Source organism: Pocillopora damicornis, chromosome 4 (genome assembly GCF_964200805.1).
Source record: "Pocillopora damicornis chromosome 4, jaPocDami1.2, whole genome shotgun sequence".
Lineage (NCBI taxonomy): Eukaryota > Metazoa > Cnidaria > Anthozoa > Scleractinia > Pocilloporidae > Pocillopora > Pocillopora damicornis.
In genome coordinates, this window is record NC_142673.1 from 19,200,902 (window position 1) to 19,219,602 (window position 18,701).

At 37.6% G+C, this 18,701-nt stretch overlaps 1 protein-coding gene across 2 annotated transcripts; it reads left to right on the plus strand.

Annotated features, from left to right (window-relative positions):
• Positions 1–11: 11 nt before the first annotated feature.
• LOC113668171 (uncharacterized) lies at positions 12–18,582 on the plus strand. Of its 2 annotated transcripts, none has more exons than XM_027184047.2 (24): positions 12–348; positions 4,352–4,442; positions 4,977–5,275; positions 6,881–7,004; positions 7,084–7,143; positions 7,497–7,557; positions 7,667–7,713; positions 7,907–8,058; positions 8,447–8,709; positions 9,073–9,297; positions 9,858–10,012; positions 10,695–10,773; positions 10,977–11,055; positions 11,326–11,393; positions 12,015–12,826; positions 13,313–13,451; positions 13,759–14,009; positions 14,387–14,463; positions 15,104–15,197; positions 15,387–15,429; positions 16,129–16,198; positions 16,323–16,431; positions 16,818–16,946; positions 17,363–18,582. In XM_027184047.2, exons 1-24 carry the CDS (start codon positions 308–310, stop codon positions 17,465–17,467), a joined length of 3,573 nt encoding a protein of 1,190 aa, XP_027039848.2. In that variant the 5' UTR covers positions 12–307; the 3' UTR covers positions 17,468–18,582. The 2 variants fall into 2 exon arrangements, with proteins under 2 accessions (XP_027039848.2, XP_089060614.1); XM_089204488.1 differs by lacking the exon at positions 12–348 and adding an exon at positions 3,566–3,862.
• The last annotated feature ends 119 nt before the right edge of the window (positions 18,583–18,701 follow it).

An 18,701-nucleotide genomic window follows, 5' to 3' on the forward strand; every position in this document is an offset into this window, starting at 1 on the left:
GCGGTACGATTGACTATTGATTGTCAATGGTCGTTAGGGTCGAGGCGCGGTAAATAGTTAGCACCTTAGAGACGCCTGCTCTCAAATAAGATCAATCAACTGTAGTCTTATAGGTGCATTCGATTGAATTGGTTCGCACAAGATTTTCTTCAATGAGGTGATATTTGAATCGATGAAGGCGACGAAATCGAGAAGCCAAACTACCGTTTCGTTATTTTGATACCAGCATTTTCCAAAGTTTGTTGGATATCTAATTCCTGCGTCGTTTCATTGGAGGAGAGAGTGAAGGGATTGAAGCCAGTTATAAATGAGTTCGGCTACTGTGACGAAAACTGTGGCAAAGAAATTGTAAGTTTATCTTTTACCTCCCTATTTTATTCCACTATCACTCGCTGCGGTGCTTGAAACAAGAGATTTACACGAGAATGTTTGCAATAGAAAAGTCTCACGAGTGTAGCATCATTTAGTGTCTTAAATTGATTATCATTATTAATTTCGACGATGAAAACAATCCAAGAGATAGTGCCAAATTACTAAAATTATATTTTACGAGGACTATTTTATCGAGTTTGCCTTCGATGCAGTGGCTTGAAATAACGCTTAATTTTGTGTAATTAAGAATTACGGTTAGGACCGAAGACTTCGAAAAGCCGTTGCAACATTACGGTATAGTGAAACTTCAAATAAAAGGAAGTTACACTTGTGAAAGGTTTCCATTTGTTTGATTTTAGTCTGGTTTCAATTTTTTTGTGAGCTTAAGTTCATAACAGAGGCACAACTCACGGCAAACGTTTTAAAAAGTAAACAACTTCCGCAGTTCTCTGTAGTGGATATAACTTGACCATAAGTGGACTGATTGATAAAATCTCAAGTGGAATGTTATTGTCTGCCAAGTTTGTATTTTTTTATATCGAGCAAAAAAGGAGAAGATTTAACACTATATGTGTTTCAGTATAAAATATAGCATGCAGTTGATTCAAGATGACTTAACACAGCCAGTCAAAAGCTAATAAACATGATCTCAGTCTCTAGGTCTGCATCAATTTGACAGAAGGTTCATATTGTTAAGATCATCTTGCAACTTTGGTTAGTTTGTGTGCCAGGAAAATCATAATCAATAGAGTAATTACAGTTTTATGTTTCTTTGCTGTGTTTTTGTTTTGTTCAAAACTGTTAGCCCTATTCAAACACCAAACTTGTCACTAGCCTAACTTGATACCTGTTTATATTGGTAATAGGACTAAGTGGAGTCCAATTCAGTCTGTAATCAGATAAGTGATTAACAAAATCAGATGATGGCAAAGCATTTGTTAATCACAAGTAACTTGAAGTCCTGTGACCAATTAATCAAAACTATGACAAAATTTGAGAAAGAAATTAGACATTGGTCATATGTTCTCACAAAAAAACAACAACAACAATGATTAACTCGATGAAATGCCAGACAACAGTGCTTACACATGACGCATTCTGTCTACTTACACAGGCATGACATGTTAACTGTCCTATTACACTATCCAATTACAAGCATGATGCGTACACAGACCTATTAGTGCTAAAATCGGGCTGGTAATAACCAATCACATTCAAGAATTTTGTTATAGTTTTGATTAAGTTAGAAATCTGCATCATAATGAGTAGCTATTTCGATTTTGAAATTTTCAGCTATTTTTCCCACCAGGCTTGTGCAAGATTTTCAATACCTTAGACTTAACTTATCATGGGCTGAAATTGATGCATAAATCATGAAAATACATGTTCCCAAAGCTGTTAGAATTCCAGAACTGAATAAAGAAGGATTATGGATTGGCAAATTGATTTCTGTGTCTGACTTAACAGGGGGCACTTTTGTTAATTTGGTTTGGTCCAACATTAAAATCATGTCATATCATGTCATGCAGAGATTATTTATTTTATCAACCAAGTTGACTGTAGAGAGGTTGTAGAGCAGCCTTTTTGAGCATTAACTCTTTTCAGAGCAAATCAAGCTAAGTTTGGCATCTGAACTAGGCCTTATCCTTCCTGTGATCTTACTAGGCAAACATTACAAAGAATGAAGTATACCTTTTCAAGATAAGACACTTAAATCGGCAATGATTATTTGACCTTTCTGGGCTGTATATTGATATGATGTAATCAATTGGTAGAAACATTGTTGATAAAATTTTGCTGGAATTTTAAGCAGGATTCCAAAGCAAGTGTCTTTAAAAAGTCTTTGTTGAGGTCTCTTCCTTGAAAAAATTGAAGTTATATTCCACTTACATACTTAAGATAATTTTTGATATCCACTCTCCTCCTGAACTGATTTACCTCAAGGAAGATGTGAACCACTTTCCCAAAGACCGATGAAAATGAATAATATTGAAAATAATCAATTTCTTGGGTAGAAAAATGAAAGTGGTTCAGGACTTTTTTGAAGCAGTGACGTGGAAACATCATATAAGGTCACTTTGCCAATGTTCTTTGACATTGTTAGCATTTATAAAAGGAAATAATTCATAGAGGAATTTGGAATTCTCTGATTAAAATGAGCAATACTCAAATTGGTAAAAGTACATTTAAGTGTAGAAAGGACCTTAAACATCCAAAAAATACCAAATATAATTTTTTTATTCTGAAAAATTTTTTTGATTCATTGATGATCATCTCCCTTAAAAGATAAATGCCGTTTCCTACTGGTTCCTTGATTTTCTGTTATAGAAATATATTGCTCACCTGTGTTCAGGATGATTAAATTTGTTTGGTAAAGTAGGGAGATTTTTTTAATGTTATGTTTCAGAAAGAAACACTATTATAACTGAGCCCAGTTCACTTTCCTCTTGTACTTTAGCTTAACCCCATGAGTGACTAGGACAGAATTTCTCCTTTCAGTATCAACTCAATGTCAAGCAGACAAGTGATGAGAATAAAGAAAATATCAGTGAGGGGATTACTAGATGACCCAAGACCAAATTCTCTTAGCTGACATCATAAGAATTGTACGGCGGGCAGTTAGGAGAATTACGAATGAGATCCTAGGAGTGAAAGGGTTAACTGTTTTGATTCAACTTTGGTTGTAAATTTTTTTTTTTAATGTGTAAATTGTTTCAGACAAAATGGATATGCACAGATAATACAAATTTAATTTAGATATCACATACCTATAGAACTTTAGAACAGGTAATGAATATTATTAGATAAATACTAGATTAAAAAATAACTATTGATTACATTTAATCATTGTTTCACTTGGTTATCTTTAAAGGACTGTTTTCATAAATAATTAAATAATTTTCATACCTATAGGTAATCATCCAGTAGTTATTGTCATTGTTCAAGTTTGTAATTGTAAGCCAATTAACATAAACATCTTACAATTTCTTACAGTTTATTTAGAAATTGTATCGAATCAAAGCTCTCCCTGAAGAAGTTTTAGGTTGCATAGAAAAGATAGTTTTTTTCTAGTGGGTAAGCCATGGGACCAGGCTATGTTTTTTTAGAAAACATTTGTGAAATGTTGTGTAATGGGCTTCAGACTGACAATAAATTATTTATGTGTTAAAAACACATTACTCAGTGTTTCCATGGTCTCATAACTTTGCTGAATCATAATAGTCAGTATAAATCCTGTGCAAGCTTTCAGTTAGACTTATTTTAGCAACAAGAACAAGTAATCAGACTTTGACTCTACAACTTAAGTTGGTGATTTTACCCACTGGCACTATCTGGTGTTCAATTTGATCATGATTTTAAGTGGAAGATTGTCTTTGGAATAATACATGAGGAGGACACTAAAGAGGAATTTGAATCACCAACGTTGCCCCAATTCTTGTCTGTATTTTCTAGCAGAGGATACAGACTCTGAACATGGCAGTGATAAGATGTATGATCCAAAATAAGCAATTAAGATTTTTTCTCAATAGTAGTGAAAATTAAATTGCATGGTGATGTTACCTTATTTTATGTGCATGATTTCATGTTTGTGTTTTAATTTTAATTTGGGCTCATTATCTTTTGAGCTCTTATGTTAAAATGTTTTATATCTTTCACTGTTTTTTTTGCTATATTATGTACTAGTATATGGCACATATTCTAGTAAACATAGACTACATTTGTGTATAGTATTCATATACAAATGTAAACATAATATCTTGAGATTTGTTCAGTGTTATTTGATAGTTGCAGATGAGACTACAAATTTATCTGTAACTTTGTGAACACATTAAATTTGAATTTCATAAATTTAGTTACTGCTCTGGTTAATTTGATGTATGTGAGTAATGTAAGGAAATTGATGTATGTATTAATTTTGTGCTTAGGTTGCTCAAGTGTATTTATTGTCCATTATAATTGCTATTTGGTTTTGCTTCAGGAAGTACTATCTAGATGTACAAAGGAGAGAAGACGGTTTTGATTTATCAGGTCCATGTCATCCTAGAGAAGATCCAATTCCATTGAGAGCTGTAAGAATTTTTTGATATAAATTACTGCTTAATTGAATCATGAAATTGATAGTATAGTTCCAAGTAACATTTTAAAAAAAAATTGTGATGGTGGCATTCTTATTTTTCTTCTTTTCGTTTTCACACTGGTGTCCACATACACTATTTAAGGTCTTTATTTATTCCTGATGTAATTAAAATAGCAGATTTATGAAATGCTAGTCTTCTTTGTGAGAAATCCTCTGATGTCATACTAAAGATATGTTAGAATTATTGATATTAACTTGGTAGGAATTATGTGCAACTTACATGTAATAACTTGTTAAGGTTTCTCCATAATTCTACAGATTCCAACTAGAGTAGGTAATGATGTTTTATCTGTGTGTATCTACATGTAACTTTCTCTAATCGTTCTCCATAAGCCCTTTTATAATTGAATCTATTTAGTGTGTTGAAGTACATTTTTATCCTGCAAAAAATGTCTCAAAGTTAACCTCTGAGACTTAAGCCTTCAATTAATTTCTGTCTATGGTTATCTTATCATTTCAAACCTAGGGTCCAACACTGGACTATGATGGGATACATGACAGGAGCTTAAAACACTATTTCCACAGTCCAAAAATTAGAAGACAGTTACAAAACATGTACACTGTAAAGGACCAAGACTCCAGGGAAGGTACTGTGAGGAACTTTATGGATCAGACCATGGCATCTGTAGACTACAGACTCAAGCCTGGACCAATCTCACCATATGCTTTGCCACAGACTGTACCACCACAACCTCCTCCTCATAGACCACACGCTACAATGTCAGTTGATCAGTACATGAAGACAAAGAGGGGTGCTAAAAGAAGGTAATTGAAGTGGTGGAATTTGGTTAAGTCCATATCTGAGCCCCGACAGGTTTTTTGTGTTTCTTTCTTGGTACAACACTTTCCTAACCGAGGATCTTTCTGCACTAGCAACAAAGTCGTTTATTGAGACAATTTTTTTTGTCTTCAGCAACATTTTATAAGTGTGGATGGTTTTTTGCAACTTGACAAATTTTAGCTGAAGCAGACAAATCTTCAAACATACCACCGACAAAATATCTGAGGGGTAAAAACTGAACAAAATAGACTAAATAAACAAAACCATGATAAACTTGTGGACCATTTTCATAAAAGCTACCATGAGGGTGTCATTATGGAATTGTGCCCATCAAAAATGAGGTTGCAAAAGCTCAAAGCCAGCTTTGATCTCTTAAGATCTGAATTGATGAATTCCCAACCAGGAGTAGTAAAATTTCACTTTGTGTCCATTTAGAGACAATGGAGATACAATCAGAGCAATTAGTATTGTTTGAAAAATATGAAAGTGATATTGTTATGGTAAAGCTGAGTTGGAATTGAGCGTGTACTTCCATGGAGTGGGAATTTATTAAGCTTTTCAAAAAGCAAATAGACTTTACCAACTTGTTGTCTGAAACTGACGGTAATGATGGGCTAAAAAGGAGTATTTCTGTAATGTTATTTTGCTTTCATGGGGAAATTGATGGTCAAACCTTGTAAATCTGCCACATTTCAGTCTGAACACAAATTAAAAACCCAACATTTAAAAGGTAATTTAATTTTACATTTGACCAATTTTTAAACAGTTTAGCCTAATCAAGATAACGCTACTAATTATGTCTATTCTTTGATGAATAGCACTATGTTTTGGTTGTCTGAGCAAGAAACAATACTTGCGAACATGGTGTACAACGGGGATTACATGATTGACCGTCGGATTGACAGGCCTGCGTGAAGTTATGCATGCTCTCTTTCTCTTTTCTAGCTTATTTGCATTTTCCTGTGCAGCATTTTTCAATGGGCACGATTCCATAATGTATTGAACTGAAATCAGTTTACTTGACAGGCAAAAATTGTATTTTCTTGCAAAACTCTGGGATTCTAAAATTTTAAAACAACTTTGAATAAATCATGCAAATTGGATGTGGAATCCTTTGGCAAACTATGTTGGCCAGACTTATGAACAGATCAGGCACTGAGGGAATTTGATAAAGAAAAATTTGTCCTTTGATTTTGTTGGGACAATTCTAGTATTGTCTGCTAGTGTGGAAAGGCCACTAGTGCCTCTTTTGACCCTTGATGTAGGAGTATCATGAGTGCTTGAAACCTGTCAGGGAAACTCCAAAAATTGTTAGGGGGAGAAGCAATACTCTAGTTGCTTCATTTTCTATAAAAGAAGAACACAATACCACAAACCTGGCTATGCCTCAATCCACTCTTGGGTAAGTTGCACCACCTTTCTTTGGCTACTTTAAATGACTAGTCTACAACTGTTTACAAAAGCTAGCTTGTAAAGTGCCTTGCAGGGATGAAAAATGATAAGCTTCCTAACCAGAAAAAGTGAAGAAGATTGTAATTATCATTTTAAGTGTAAGCATTTTTTCATGTTTTATTATTGTTTTCTTTTAGGAAAATCCCTCCAAATGTTGTTGGAAGACCAAGAAGAATTGCGAGACGATCTCCTCCTCAGCATGTTAGCCGAGATGAAAGAGAAAGACTAGTTGACATGGCAACCAAGCTGATTGTTGCTACGGTAAAGAAAAGGCATCACATAAGCTAAAACTGAAGCTCTAAATGAAACTTGATACTGAATGTAATCTATGTTATTTTAGGAAACAGTTGCTTTACCTGCCACCAAGAAACAAAGCAAAGGGTTTCAGGCATCAGACAAGGTAAGCTATCCAGACCAATGATCATTTTGTTATATTTGGCCTATTTACACCTTAACTGTGTTACAGACCAAATAACTAGGCCAGCCTGAGAATTATTCCTTATTCCTTCCTTTTAGTCTAGGGTTTGTGCATCTTCTCTACTCCATTCTTCCTTCTTAGTCTTCTTACTCCTGTCATTCCTTCCTTTTTTTTTTCTCTTTCTTGCCTGTGTACCTATACTGCATTTTACATGTACCTACCTTTGTATTTACCAGGCCATCTTCCTAAACTGCTTCCATCCTTTCTTGGCCTTCTTCTTTTCATGAAGTTAACTGTGTTAGTGCACATCTGACTTTCACTAATCACATACATAGGAAATACCAAGACTTAAAAGAGAGAAGCAACGTCGTGCAGCAACAGAGTCTTTCTCGTCAGGTACATGATATTGTAATCAATAAAATGTGTTAGTCTTAAGTATTTTATCAGGATAGGCAGCTCACATCATGCAGATTAGAGTTCTCACATGTAATTTTTGTTTACACAGATTCTGAGACTTCTCAAAGAATTTCAAGGCGCCCTTCTCCACCAAAGGTTAGCATCAATAGATTTTTCCATAAATTCTTACATTTCTCAAACTTTACATCAAGATCATGATGCCTTACCTTATTACTACAAAGGTGACACAGGCACTTCTTCAACAAGAGACTTGCAAACCAGTTGTGGATTAAAGATGATTTACTTGTGATGCTTTTAAGTTACTGTTTTTCTGATGCATTCTCCATAGGCCAAGCCTAGATCAGCACCACCAAGAAGACCAGAGTCATCATTTTTCAAGTCCTCCCCAACTGGAAGAGATGGAAAGAAACTCACCAGGAGTGGTGTTCATGTTGTACTGCCAGGAGGATCACAAAGTGATAATGATGATGAGCGACTCAGGTACAAGTAACACCAATAAGAATTTAATGGTGTTTTCCTACAGAAAGTTGTTAAAAATAGGGCTTGAATTTGTACTGAACTCACCAATTTGGGAATCTGTATTTAGGGGTTATTATTAGCAAGCTGTTAAATTATTATTACTCGGTGTTTATGGTCTAATGTGTAACTGGACAAAACATTTGCAGACTGGCATAAAACAATAACATGCAACTTGATTTTAGTTGAGGAAGTGCTCAATTGATATTGTTATGTTGGACATCATTGATCTCTCATGTATGGTTTTAGAAATCTGTTTGTCAAATAATAATTATCTGGGTTTTTTAATTTTAATTATGCAATACTGGGCTTGATCTTTATGTAGCGTAGTTGCTTTAATTGATTTTTTTAGATCCCTTGTCGGACGCATGAATTTAGATGGACAGGGTAGCAGTGTTATGGTATCACATCACCAGCCTAAAGACTTGCGGCCTAAGAGTGCTGGCTTGCCACTGAAATCACAGGCTGTTGGACCAGATGAAGAAAGCTATGATGATGACGAATTTGAAAGTGTTGGATCTCCAAAATTATCATCAACACGTACACCGAGGATGTCATGGATGGAGACAGAACATGACATGATTGACATGTCAACGCAGACAGTTGTCCATTCAGGTAATAGAATGGGTAATATTATTTTTTCTCTTTTGCACTGGAAATTGACCATGAACTCAGAAGGAAGGCTTAGATATGAAAGAAAACAGGATGTGGTCTGTCCCGTATTTTTGATTGAGCAGGAAATTGGTGAAGAACAGGGCAGTTATCAGCGAAAGGTGTTTAAAGAAACATTGAATTCACATACTGCAGTGATAGGTTATGGGCCTTTCTGCAAAATGGGGGCTAAAAATTACAACCATTTTATTTAAATTTACAATGGAACTTTTTTACAGGCAGAAAAGTTAGCCTAGACTTAATTTCATAGAAAAGTCTGTTATGTGGTCGTTTGGGAGTCCTTAAAAGCTGTGTCCTTATTTCCAGGAACACAAACTGCTAAACAAACCGATGATGATGATGACCAAGTTGAACGGCAAATCATCTTACCTCCAAGACTGACACCAATTGTAAGAGACAGCTCAGAGGAAGTCAAAGAAGTGAGTGTTTCTACAGTCACGGCAACACAGGGTGCCAGTACTGCAGACATACCAACATCTACCCCTCTTTCAGCTGAGACACAGACAAGGAACAGAGACCTGGAGCCTAAAGGTGAGAATATACCAATTATCAGAATATTTTTTGAGTGATAATTGTATAGTTGGGCATCCAGTGTTGTCATCCACGTGAGGCAAATGGTCAGGTGTTTGCTATTCTGCAATCTCAACAAGTGACTCTAGTCCCTCTTAAAGTTATTTTTAGGTTTAATGCATCTGATTTCCCCAGTTGCTTGTATGTCTTGATGGAGAACGTTGCATGATTTATTATTTCTAGATGCCTTTGGATCTCTCATAAAAGGAGAGTGATCTCAAATAACTTTTGAGGAATAAACTTACAAATAAAGCCATAGGGATTTCAGTCTCTTAGCTTGATTATCTCTTTGGTGAAATATATCTTTGACACTGAAGAGTGACATAAAGCCACCAATGTGACCCCCTGTGGAGTATAGTATGGAGTATGTAAGCCCTCTTTTGAGACTCTCTCTCAATCAGTGCTTAGAAAGGCCTTATTCTTGTGTCATTTGTGACAGTCATCTGCTATCAGGAAGGGCAGTTAATCATTCAGGAAAAAGCTGATTTTTTTTTAATTTCAACACTTGTCTTGATTTACAGTACTAACATATGAAGTTTATGTCCTGACGGGTGATAAGCTTGGTGCTGGAACAAAGGCTACAGTCAAATTAACAATATTTGGAGAATACGGCAACTCAGGCGAGAGGCAGCTGCTACGATCCAGAACACACAGGACAAAGTTTCAGAGAGGACAGGTGAGATTAGGGGTGTGGTCGAAAGGGGGGTGCAGGTCTCTAGGTAAATATACCCTCTCTTTGTTGGAGGGGGGAAGTTGTCATTTACAATGGCCAGACAACCTAGCATGCTGGTAGATTGGACGAGCACACTCCTCCTTATTTATTGTAGAATTCTACCTACTGTATACTATAAAGATAAGGGTCACGGTTTGACTGGGAATTACTTGTATCAGAGAAATTATTGATAGGAAAGAACACCAATGGCTTTTAATGAACTAGAAAAAAGTTTTGCTTTCTGTTAAAAAAAATCTTTTTCGGTGAAAAAAAAACAGAATATGTCAAAAGGTAAGGAAGAACGAAGATGAGTAATACTGGAAGAGAGTTCGACTTCTAACGGTGAAGTTAAGAACTTAAAAGAACTTGACGTTATTGAAAAATAGGAAGAACAAAGGTTTTAAAGAATAACACTTGCTTCATGACGTTGGTATTCGTTGCTATATGTATTATGATCTTCAAAAAGGTTTGAACCTCGTGTATGAATGCTATGGCACTTGATTACCAACAGAGAAGGAATTTTTTTAGCCCACCATTAAACGAGCGGGGCCAAGTTTACATTTGAGAAGAATGTACGTATGATTACCAGTGACTAAGCACTATAACTCTGCTCGACTAATTCTTTTTCTGTACGTCCGTTTTTCAGGTGGATATCTTCGTCATAGACTCGGTCTTTCTTGGAAAGTTATCGAGTATTAGAATTGGTCACAGCGAGACAAAACTTGGTACGTTTCGTAAAAACCTGTCTCTTTTACTCTTTGCTATGTGTGTTTCTCTATTTCATCATTTCATTATTGTTATTAATGAAGCTCCTAGGAAGTTCTTTTTTTTTTTTTTTTTTGGAACAACGTTTTGAAATAATTTCACGAACTTGTTTCCTCTTCGTAGCTTTATTAAGTAACTAAAAAATTGCACTTTTTGTTTTTAGGTTATGGCTGGTTCCTGGACAAGGTGTTAATCAAGGAGGGCACCGAGGCGACAAGAGCATTTGAGTTCCGTTGCAGCAGGTAAAATTCAAACATGACAGTACAGTCGTAGAACAAGTCTACATTTGATTTTCGCTCAAAATCTAAGTGACCCACTTCATGACCTTTCATGGTATGTAGTGCCGAAGGTGACAAATGTACAGACTTTTATTCCAATCAGTCTTATTGAGCTGAAGGACCCTGATTCTACGATTGTCTCACAAACTATTGTGGACTGATACTTTGTTGATACCTAACTGGTTACTGGTTTATATCTGTTTTATCTCATTCGCCTTTTTATCTTTTTGGTAGATGGTTGTCGTCACGTGATGACGATGGGCAGATTATTCGAGATCTTCCAACATCCGACCTCATTCCAGGTAATCTTACTTTTAACAGGAGCGGTATTTCTGTTACTCAAAAAAAAAATGAGTATGCACTGGTGAAGAAGCTTACGTGAAGGTTAATGCAAAGGGGTGATTTTTTTTACCCGAAGTAAGACTTCTCAGAGGAACTTGAAAACCTCTCCCTTTCTCACCTTGGGAAAGTTACATTAAAGTCTCAGCTTAGTTAAAATAGATTTATAGTAATCGGAGTGGAACAATTGTGGCCCAGATTCTAAAACAGGCCATTGGTTGTGGAGGTGCTCACCCCACCACTCCAATCGTAGGCTCGTGTTTTCCTCTTGGGCCAGCCCCTTTTGACTATCCTCTCTTCCTCTTCGTCAAACAGTGCGATGTTTTACGCTATCCTGTGAGTGTATCGTCGGTTATTAGTGTACCCAGTAAGCTTTTAAGGATAGGGCGTGGCTAGGGGTGAGGGGCTCGTGAGATGCACCCGACTCTCTCTTTGTCAACTTGGAATACCCCACAAATGCCAGTAATACTCTATTGTAGTACCCACCCTGCTGGAGGGATTGCTATGAATTTTTCAATAATGCAGTTTTAAAATTATTTTTATTTAATTAGATTTCTTTCTTTTTTTTCTGTTGTGGCATGTAGCATCACATCTTGTTGCCGTGTTACCCAGGATCGACGAGAGACAGGACGATGACTTTTACCGGAGTGCAAGCGAGAGCGATAGCTTTTCCAGCGGTGAAGACGAAGATGGTGTTCCTGCACCTGATTTGAGAGAAGTCAAAAAGAAATCAAAAAGTAAAGCTGATTCACTGAGGGAAAAACCTCCGATAAGCTCCAAACGAGCCAAACCTCCCATTCCTATGCAATCAGCGAACGGAGATGAAAATGCTTACGGTCGATTTGTGGCGGTTAAAGCTGGAGATCTGTTTGATGTCAGCGAAGGAGAAGAGGAAGAGGAAGGAGAAAATCCCGAAGGACAAGATGAAGAAAATGAAGACGAAAAGGAGAGGTTCTTCCAACCTGAAGAGGAGAATGAGGATTCTGACGATGAGGATGCGAAGGAGAACTCTAGGAAAAATTCAAAAAGGCAAAGAAGCAAGGGAGATGAAAATGCCAGCGAAAGCGAGGAAGAAGAAAAGGAAGAGGTTGGAAAGGATGACGAGAAAAGGAGGTTATCAAAGAATGGTTCGGATCAATTGAGGCTGGTCACCACGTCTGTCTCGAAATTCAAGAAAAAATCCAAGAAGGAAGATGCCAGTCCGGAGATTGGGTTGGAAGAGGAAGAGGAGGAGCAGAGTGGAGAGAATGAAGAAACGGAAGAGAAAGAAAATGCTGTAAATGAGGAAGAAGATACGGCTGAAAAAAGAGATGAGGAGGTAAAGGACGAAGGCGAAGACAAAGATGAAGACGAAGACGAGCCTAGGGTCGAGTTTGCTGGTGACGCCAAACCAGAGGTAAGGTTCTCTTATTTTCGTATCGACATTACTTCTTAACAGTTGTCAACATGGTTGTAGCCTTTCTCGCCTTTTAAGCCAAGGAAGGCTTGAAAGGCGAGAGGGAAAGAGAGGAATTGGAAGGGACAAGAAAATCCCTTAGCCTATCCTTAAACACCCCCTACCGAAAGCAAACAAGGCGGCTCGTCAAACTTTGGAAATTTCATGAAGTTAATTTACTTTCCAGATCAAATCGCCTGCTTTTAAAGCTCGTGATGTTTGTGGGTTTGAAACTCGCTATTTGTAATAGTTTCTGAAAAGGTGAATGACTCATTTAGAGGAATAACGAGGGGTGCAGTATGTTTCATTGAAAGTTTAACAAATTCACGTATGTAAACCACGATTCAATTAACTTTCAAGTTGAAACTACTAGACTAATACTGAGCTTATTACCCTTTGTGTATAATGATCTTACGAAAGTAACACATTATGAAACTTTTTCACCAGCATGAACGTGACCGACCCGTTTCTGCTCAAAGTGAAGATTTTGCTGAAGGCTTCCGAGCGGGAGTTCGCGCAAAACAAGAGAAAGAAAGAGAACAACACAGATACTCTATCAGCGAGAGTGAAAACATCTTGAGAAGAGGTTTGTACGCTTTCTTTGGTGTAACTTCGTAGTCACTTCCAAAGAGGAAATAAAATGTCTTCGTTTGGCGATCAAACGAACAGAGCCATTTTGGCTGCAATGTACATATGTCCGTGTCTCCATGACAGATTGATTTATCGGATACAAAACACGCAATCAACCAATCGAAACACTGTTACTAGTATGCCGCGGCCAATACCAAGCGCGGGAAAACACGTGTCAGACAGGGTGATATATGATGACGTAGATAACTCAGCGCTGATTTCAATCTGATGAGTTTCTTTTTTGGTCATTATATTATCTTTAGGTGCATCCATTCACGATGCCTCCAAAGAGGGAAAGCTTGAACGTGTGAAGGAATTGATAAGAGTGGTGCCGGCGATGAAGAACATGACAGATGAACGCGGTTTGAACCCACTTCATATAGCAGCTGCTAATGGTCGACTAGATTGTGTTAAGTGGCTAGCGGTCAGCGGTGTAGACTTAGGCGCAGAGACTCCGACTGGCTATACCGCCATGCATCTGGCAGCTATGAATGGTCACGTGAACTGCATGATGGTTAGTCATTCTTTCTTACACACTCTTGTCTGCGCTATTTCTCTTAATTCAGTAAAGATGTTTGGAAAAGATGAGATGTTTACACCTATTTATCTTTAACCATTTCAAACCACATTAAATTGTGTTAAGCGATTAACGTCAGTTTACTCAAAATTTGGGACCTGATGACAGAAAGCGACTAAAATTTGTTTCTTTGCACTTCACATTGGGAAACGAGGTGGCTTGATAACTTCACTTAGGTCTTAAATGAAAATTTTGACTAAAAGATGAACGGATATTTGAGTGATAAGCCAAATTTCACGATTTTACACTGAATGCCTATAACTTTTCTATTATTTATCAAAAATTGCTTTTTGTGTAATATTTCCTTCGTTCAGATTCTGTCGGCCATGGGAAGTACGTTGAGCTGCAGAACAGTGGACGAACTTACTCCCCTCCATTTGGCCTGTATGAGGTATGTTGTCACCGCGATTCAGCTTTACATTACAGGGCATTTTTGCCGTCTTTTCGATGTTGTTTGCTCTACTTCCTGACTGCACATTTAATCGTCCAATACATTACAGGTGGGTGTCGAAAGGAATCCGGCTCTACTGATTTTTCTTAAGTGCAAATTTGCGATTATTCTACACAACTCTAGCGCCCTCTCAACAAACCACCCGCGAAGGGCCGGTGACGTGTTTAATTTGAATTCTCTTTGGTTGCTCGTGATAGGGTACTTTCTAATTAATTATCGAAAAACAAAACCAAAATAATCACATCAACCAATCAGCACAAAGGTTAACATCATCATTAACCAACGAAAACTCTATTTAAGAACAGACCACCTGCCTAAAGCGCGGGAAAACGCCAGTGACCAAGTTGGGATTGCTCTTAGTTTTATATCTGATTGGTTGAGACGTTGGCCGATTTTTCTGGACCAATCACAGAGCGAAGTAAAGCAAAACCAAGGCAATCCTGGTTTACTTTCGACTCTTCATTGAAAGTGTCTCTATGAACCATTATTCTGATTGGCCTGTAGAGATTACATCGGATTCCGTATTGTGACATTCGGTCGAAAGACGCTCTGACGAACACTGTTTTTTTCATATTTGCAGCGGGTTTGTAGAGTGTGTTAAGTGGCTGATCGCCAACAGAGCGAAGGTGGACGTTGTTGATAACAATGGACGAACCCCTCTTGACATTGCAGAAGTAAGCGTTTAGTGGACTTTTATCTTAAGATCACTTCATAGTTCGCACATTCTACAGCTACAGTGAATCTAGTTTGAATATTTTTTGAGAACAAAGAGTTTAATTGAATTCTTTGTCACAAAGATCAACAGGTGTATGCTTTCTCTTGGCGAGGAATATTTAATATAGATTGCTTTCGTTTTTTTGTAGGATTATGGACACGAGGAGATAGTGAAACTCCTGAAGAAATTTCGTAAGTTCTTGCTCTTGTTCTAGTCACTATTTGTCTAATCCTTAGCCTGTCAAAAATCTGGACACTCAAGTCGTGAATTGATTTTCCATGCTATGATGGAAATTTCTCTTTCTCGCGATAAGAACTCGTTTGAGGTAATCTCGCTACTCTTACCGGTTAAAAAATAATATAATTCATACATATTGTTTTCGGGATACTGAAAACTTTGCCTTCTTAAATTCGAAGTCAAATCTGAAATTTTAATCATGACATTACTTGTTGAATGCCAATTAATCGCGTGGAAGCTCTGGTTCCTTGTCAGAGAGTTTGCCTCAATTAGTGTTTGTCATGTGCTGATAATGGCTATAAATTTATCGTTGAATCAATTTACAACCAGGTCAGGTTGAGGCCAAGTCTTACGAGTCTGCAACTGCTTGTCATTGCTATAGTTTTTCGGTTTTCTTTAGTGATGCTAGTGATGCTAGTGATGCTAGTCTATACGAGCCAACACCCTTGACGCTTGACAGTTTTCCAGTAGCCATTTGCACCCGCGAGATGAGATAGACGCTGGGAGAGTTCAGATTTCTTTCTCTAGAACACAACACAATGACCTGGCGGTTAGGGCTCGAACTTGGACATTTGATTCTAGAGTTGAGCGCGTGAGGCGATCTCGTCTCAACAAATAATCCCACAATTAACGTGTGCGTAACATTCTTTTAGAAAACGAGCTTACAAGACAGGATAGCACTCTCGCTCAGTTGATGACTAGCGAACACAAGCGAAGGAAAAGGTAATCACAAGTATACCATTTGGCATTATCTGGTCTGTACTCTTGGCAGGGAACTGTTCAGGTAGTTGTTGGACAGGATATTTCTGGGTTGGTTTTACACTGATTTTTGTCTTTGCCATTGTAGTATGGAGTCTGTAGGAAGTGACCAAGATGGCGGTGCACCATCCAAAGTGTCAGACAGTGGAGTCGGAGGACTGGAGAGTGGAGAGGATAGCTGGATCAGTGATACTGAGGTTAGTGAAACAAAATCAATTCATAATTGTCGGTTTGACTGTCTGTCTGGATCTGTGTATTTAGATGTCCTTCTGTCAATCATTCTACAAGTCGCTCAACCAAAAGGCGAGTGAACAAAGCGTAGTTGTCTAGAATATCATGATAGGCGAGAAAATCTTAACTATGGCAGATGGGAACATGCGATGAGGACGTGAATATCACTCGAAACAAGGATTTTCTAGGAAGAGATTTGCTTACTGACAGGCTTATTTTTCCTGATATCTGGCAAAACCCATTGTTTTAACGTTATTGACTTAAAATAACTAACTAACCTGACGAAGGAAGGACAGAGAAAAACACCAGTCCGTGTGGTCTAGGTTTAACCTACGTATTTTCTTTCCTTCAGGAGGACTTAACAGTAGAGGGAGGGAAGGAAAATCGCTCTGAGTCAGCGTCAAGGAATCGCCCGGGCTCTGGAACTGAGCGACCTACTTCAGCGTCACGTGCTCGGACAGACTCAACGACGACGATGGAGGTGAGTGGACTGGGTCAAACATACTGTGTATGGTGTATAATGTGTGTAGTGGGAGAGCAAGTCTTCCCCAAAGTCCTCTAGTTTTCTGTAGTTCTCCAGATCTTCTGTTCTCTAGTTTTCCTCCAGTTCTCTCGTTTTTTTCTTAGTCTCAACGCATGTGATCGGCGCTATTTTTTCCTGTTCTTGAGGAAACTTCTGATTCGACTTTAACTAACCTTGGACCATTCATATGAGGGCGTGGCAGCCTTTTCTTTCTCTCGAGAATAACAGCCATTCCTCAAAGAAAAGAATTTGATTCTCTTGTGTTAAAAGTACGGACGTGCATGAATGGAAACTCCATTCGGAAAAATAGTTCTCAGTGACTATAACTGATTGACGGACGTGAATAGAAGTGACAAAGTTATTATTTGTTGCAGGACAAAAAGAAGAACTTTGAGAAACAAAAAGTTAAAATGCAGAAAAGGAACTCGAGCTTTTTGGACAGCATCAGGATGGAAGTTGACAACGAGGAAGAATTTTAAAACTCTTTAGTCTGCTTCTATAAGTGATATCAAGACTCAGCTCCGATAAGCACTTTCGCGACTTGTTGCTAGCCAACAGGAGAAAGAGAAACAAAAACAAACTGATCCAATATTGAGAATATCAAATCCCTTTCAGCCGGATGTATCACCGAGTTCGCAGAAAAAGGCGCAAAGAGTTGGTTCAAGTGGAAGCCGACACTAAAGGCCCAGATTGAATTTATACAGAAAAACTTCAACTTAATATATATCTCTATATTTGATAGGTGCATTAGGCGCCAAACTGTGTATATTGAACATTGTGTAGGTTACAGACTAATAGATACTTTATGATCTTATAGGTTTTAGGAGTTTTGAAGAACATATTTCATGTGAAAAATTCGTACGCAGTGGTTTCAAATTTCTGATGGGATTCTAAGAGTGCCTATGTGTAGGGCACAGCCACTTTTATACATCCAACTGTGGCAAGAGGCTTACTTGTAGCGTAGGTACATTTTTCACTATGTACCCGTAATAATGCCAAGCCAGTAGCTGTGCGTGGCGTCGGTGATTCTTCAGTCTTGGACGCCGTTTACAGTCATAGGAATTTTTTTCCGCTCATAGAATCAAAGTAGTAGCTAACCGCGTTATTCGAGTATCGCCTAACATACGATTGCTCTGTTATGCGGTTGTCTAATTTTTCGGGGATACGGAACAAGATGTGTAGATATAAATTTGGGGAATGCTCCGTCACTGCATATCATATATTACATGTACTTGGTGAGATGAGGCCATGAGGCTTTCTCATATGTATGTAGCGCGGTATAAATAAGATTGCTCGGAAATGCTTACTCTTCAGGAGTTACAAATACATTTCTTCAAATTGCCGAGTGATGATCGTGCATCGGTCTATGTAGTCGATTATTTATTAGCAACGAATAATCGTCATCATGTTCGTTGCATCTAAATTCCACATTACAAGTATAATAATTTAAGATAGTCTCCTTAGTGCGTTGCAATATTTGGTTTTTGTCCATCGATTAGGAAATCATAAACGGAAGACCTGGTTGATCGTGAACAAGGTGTTTTAACTTTTGTATAATAACGATGAATTTTCAAATAAAAGACTTGTAGAGACAGTTCCACTAGTCCGCTCTATCTAGTAAATATACTACGAACTGCATTCTCGATTCATTTTATTTTTTCTTTAGTGACCAGCGAAGCTCTGCAAATTTCAGCTAAGGCAAATATTTGAGAA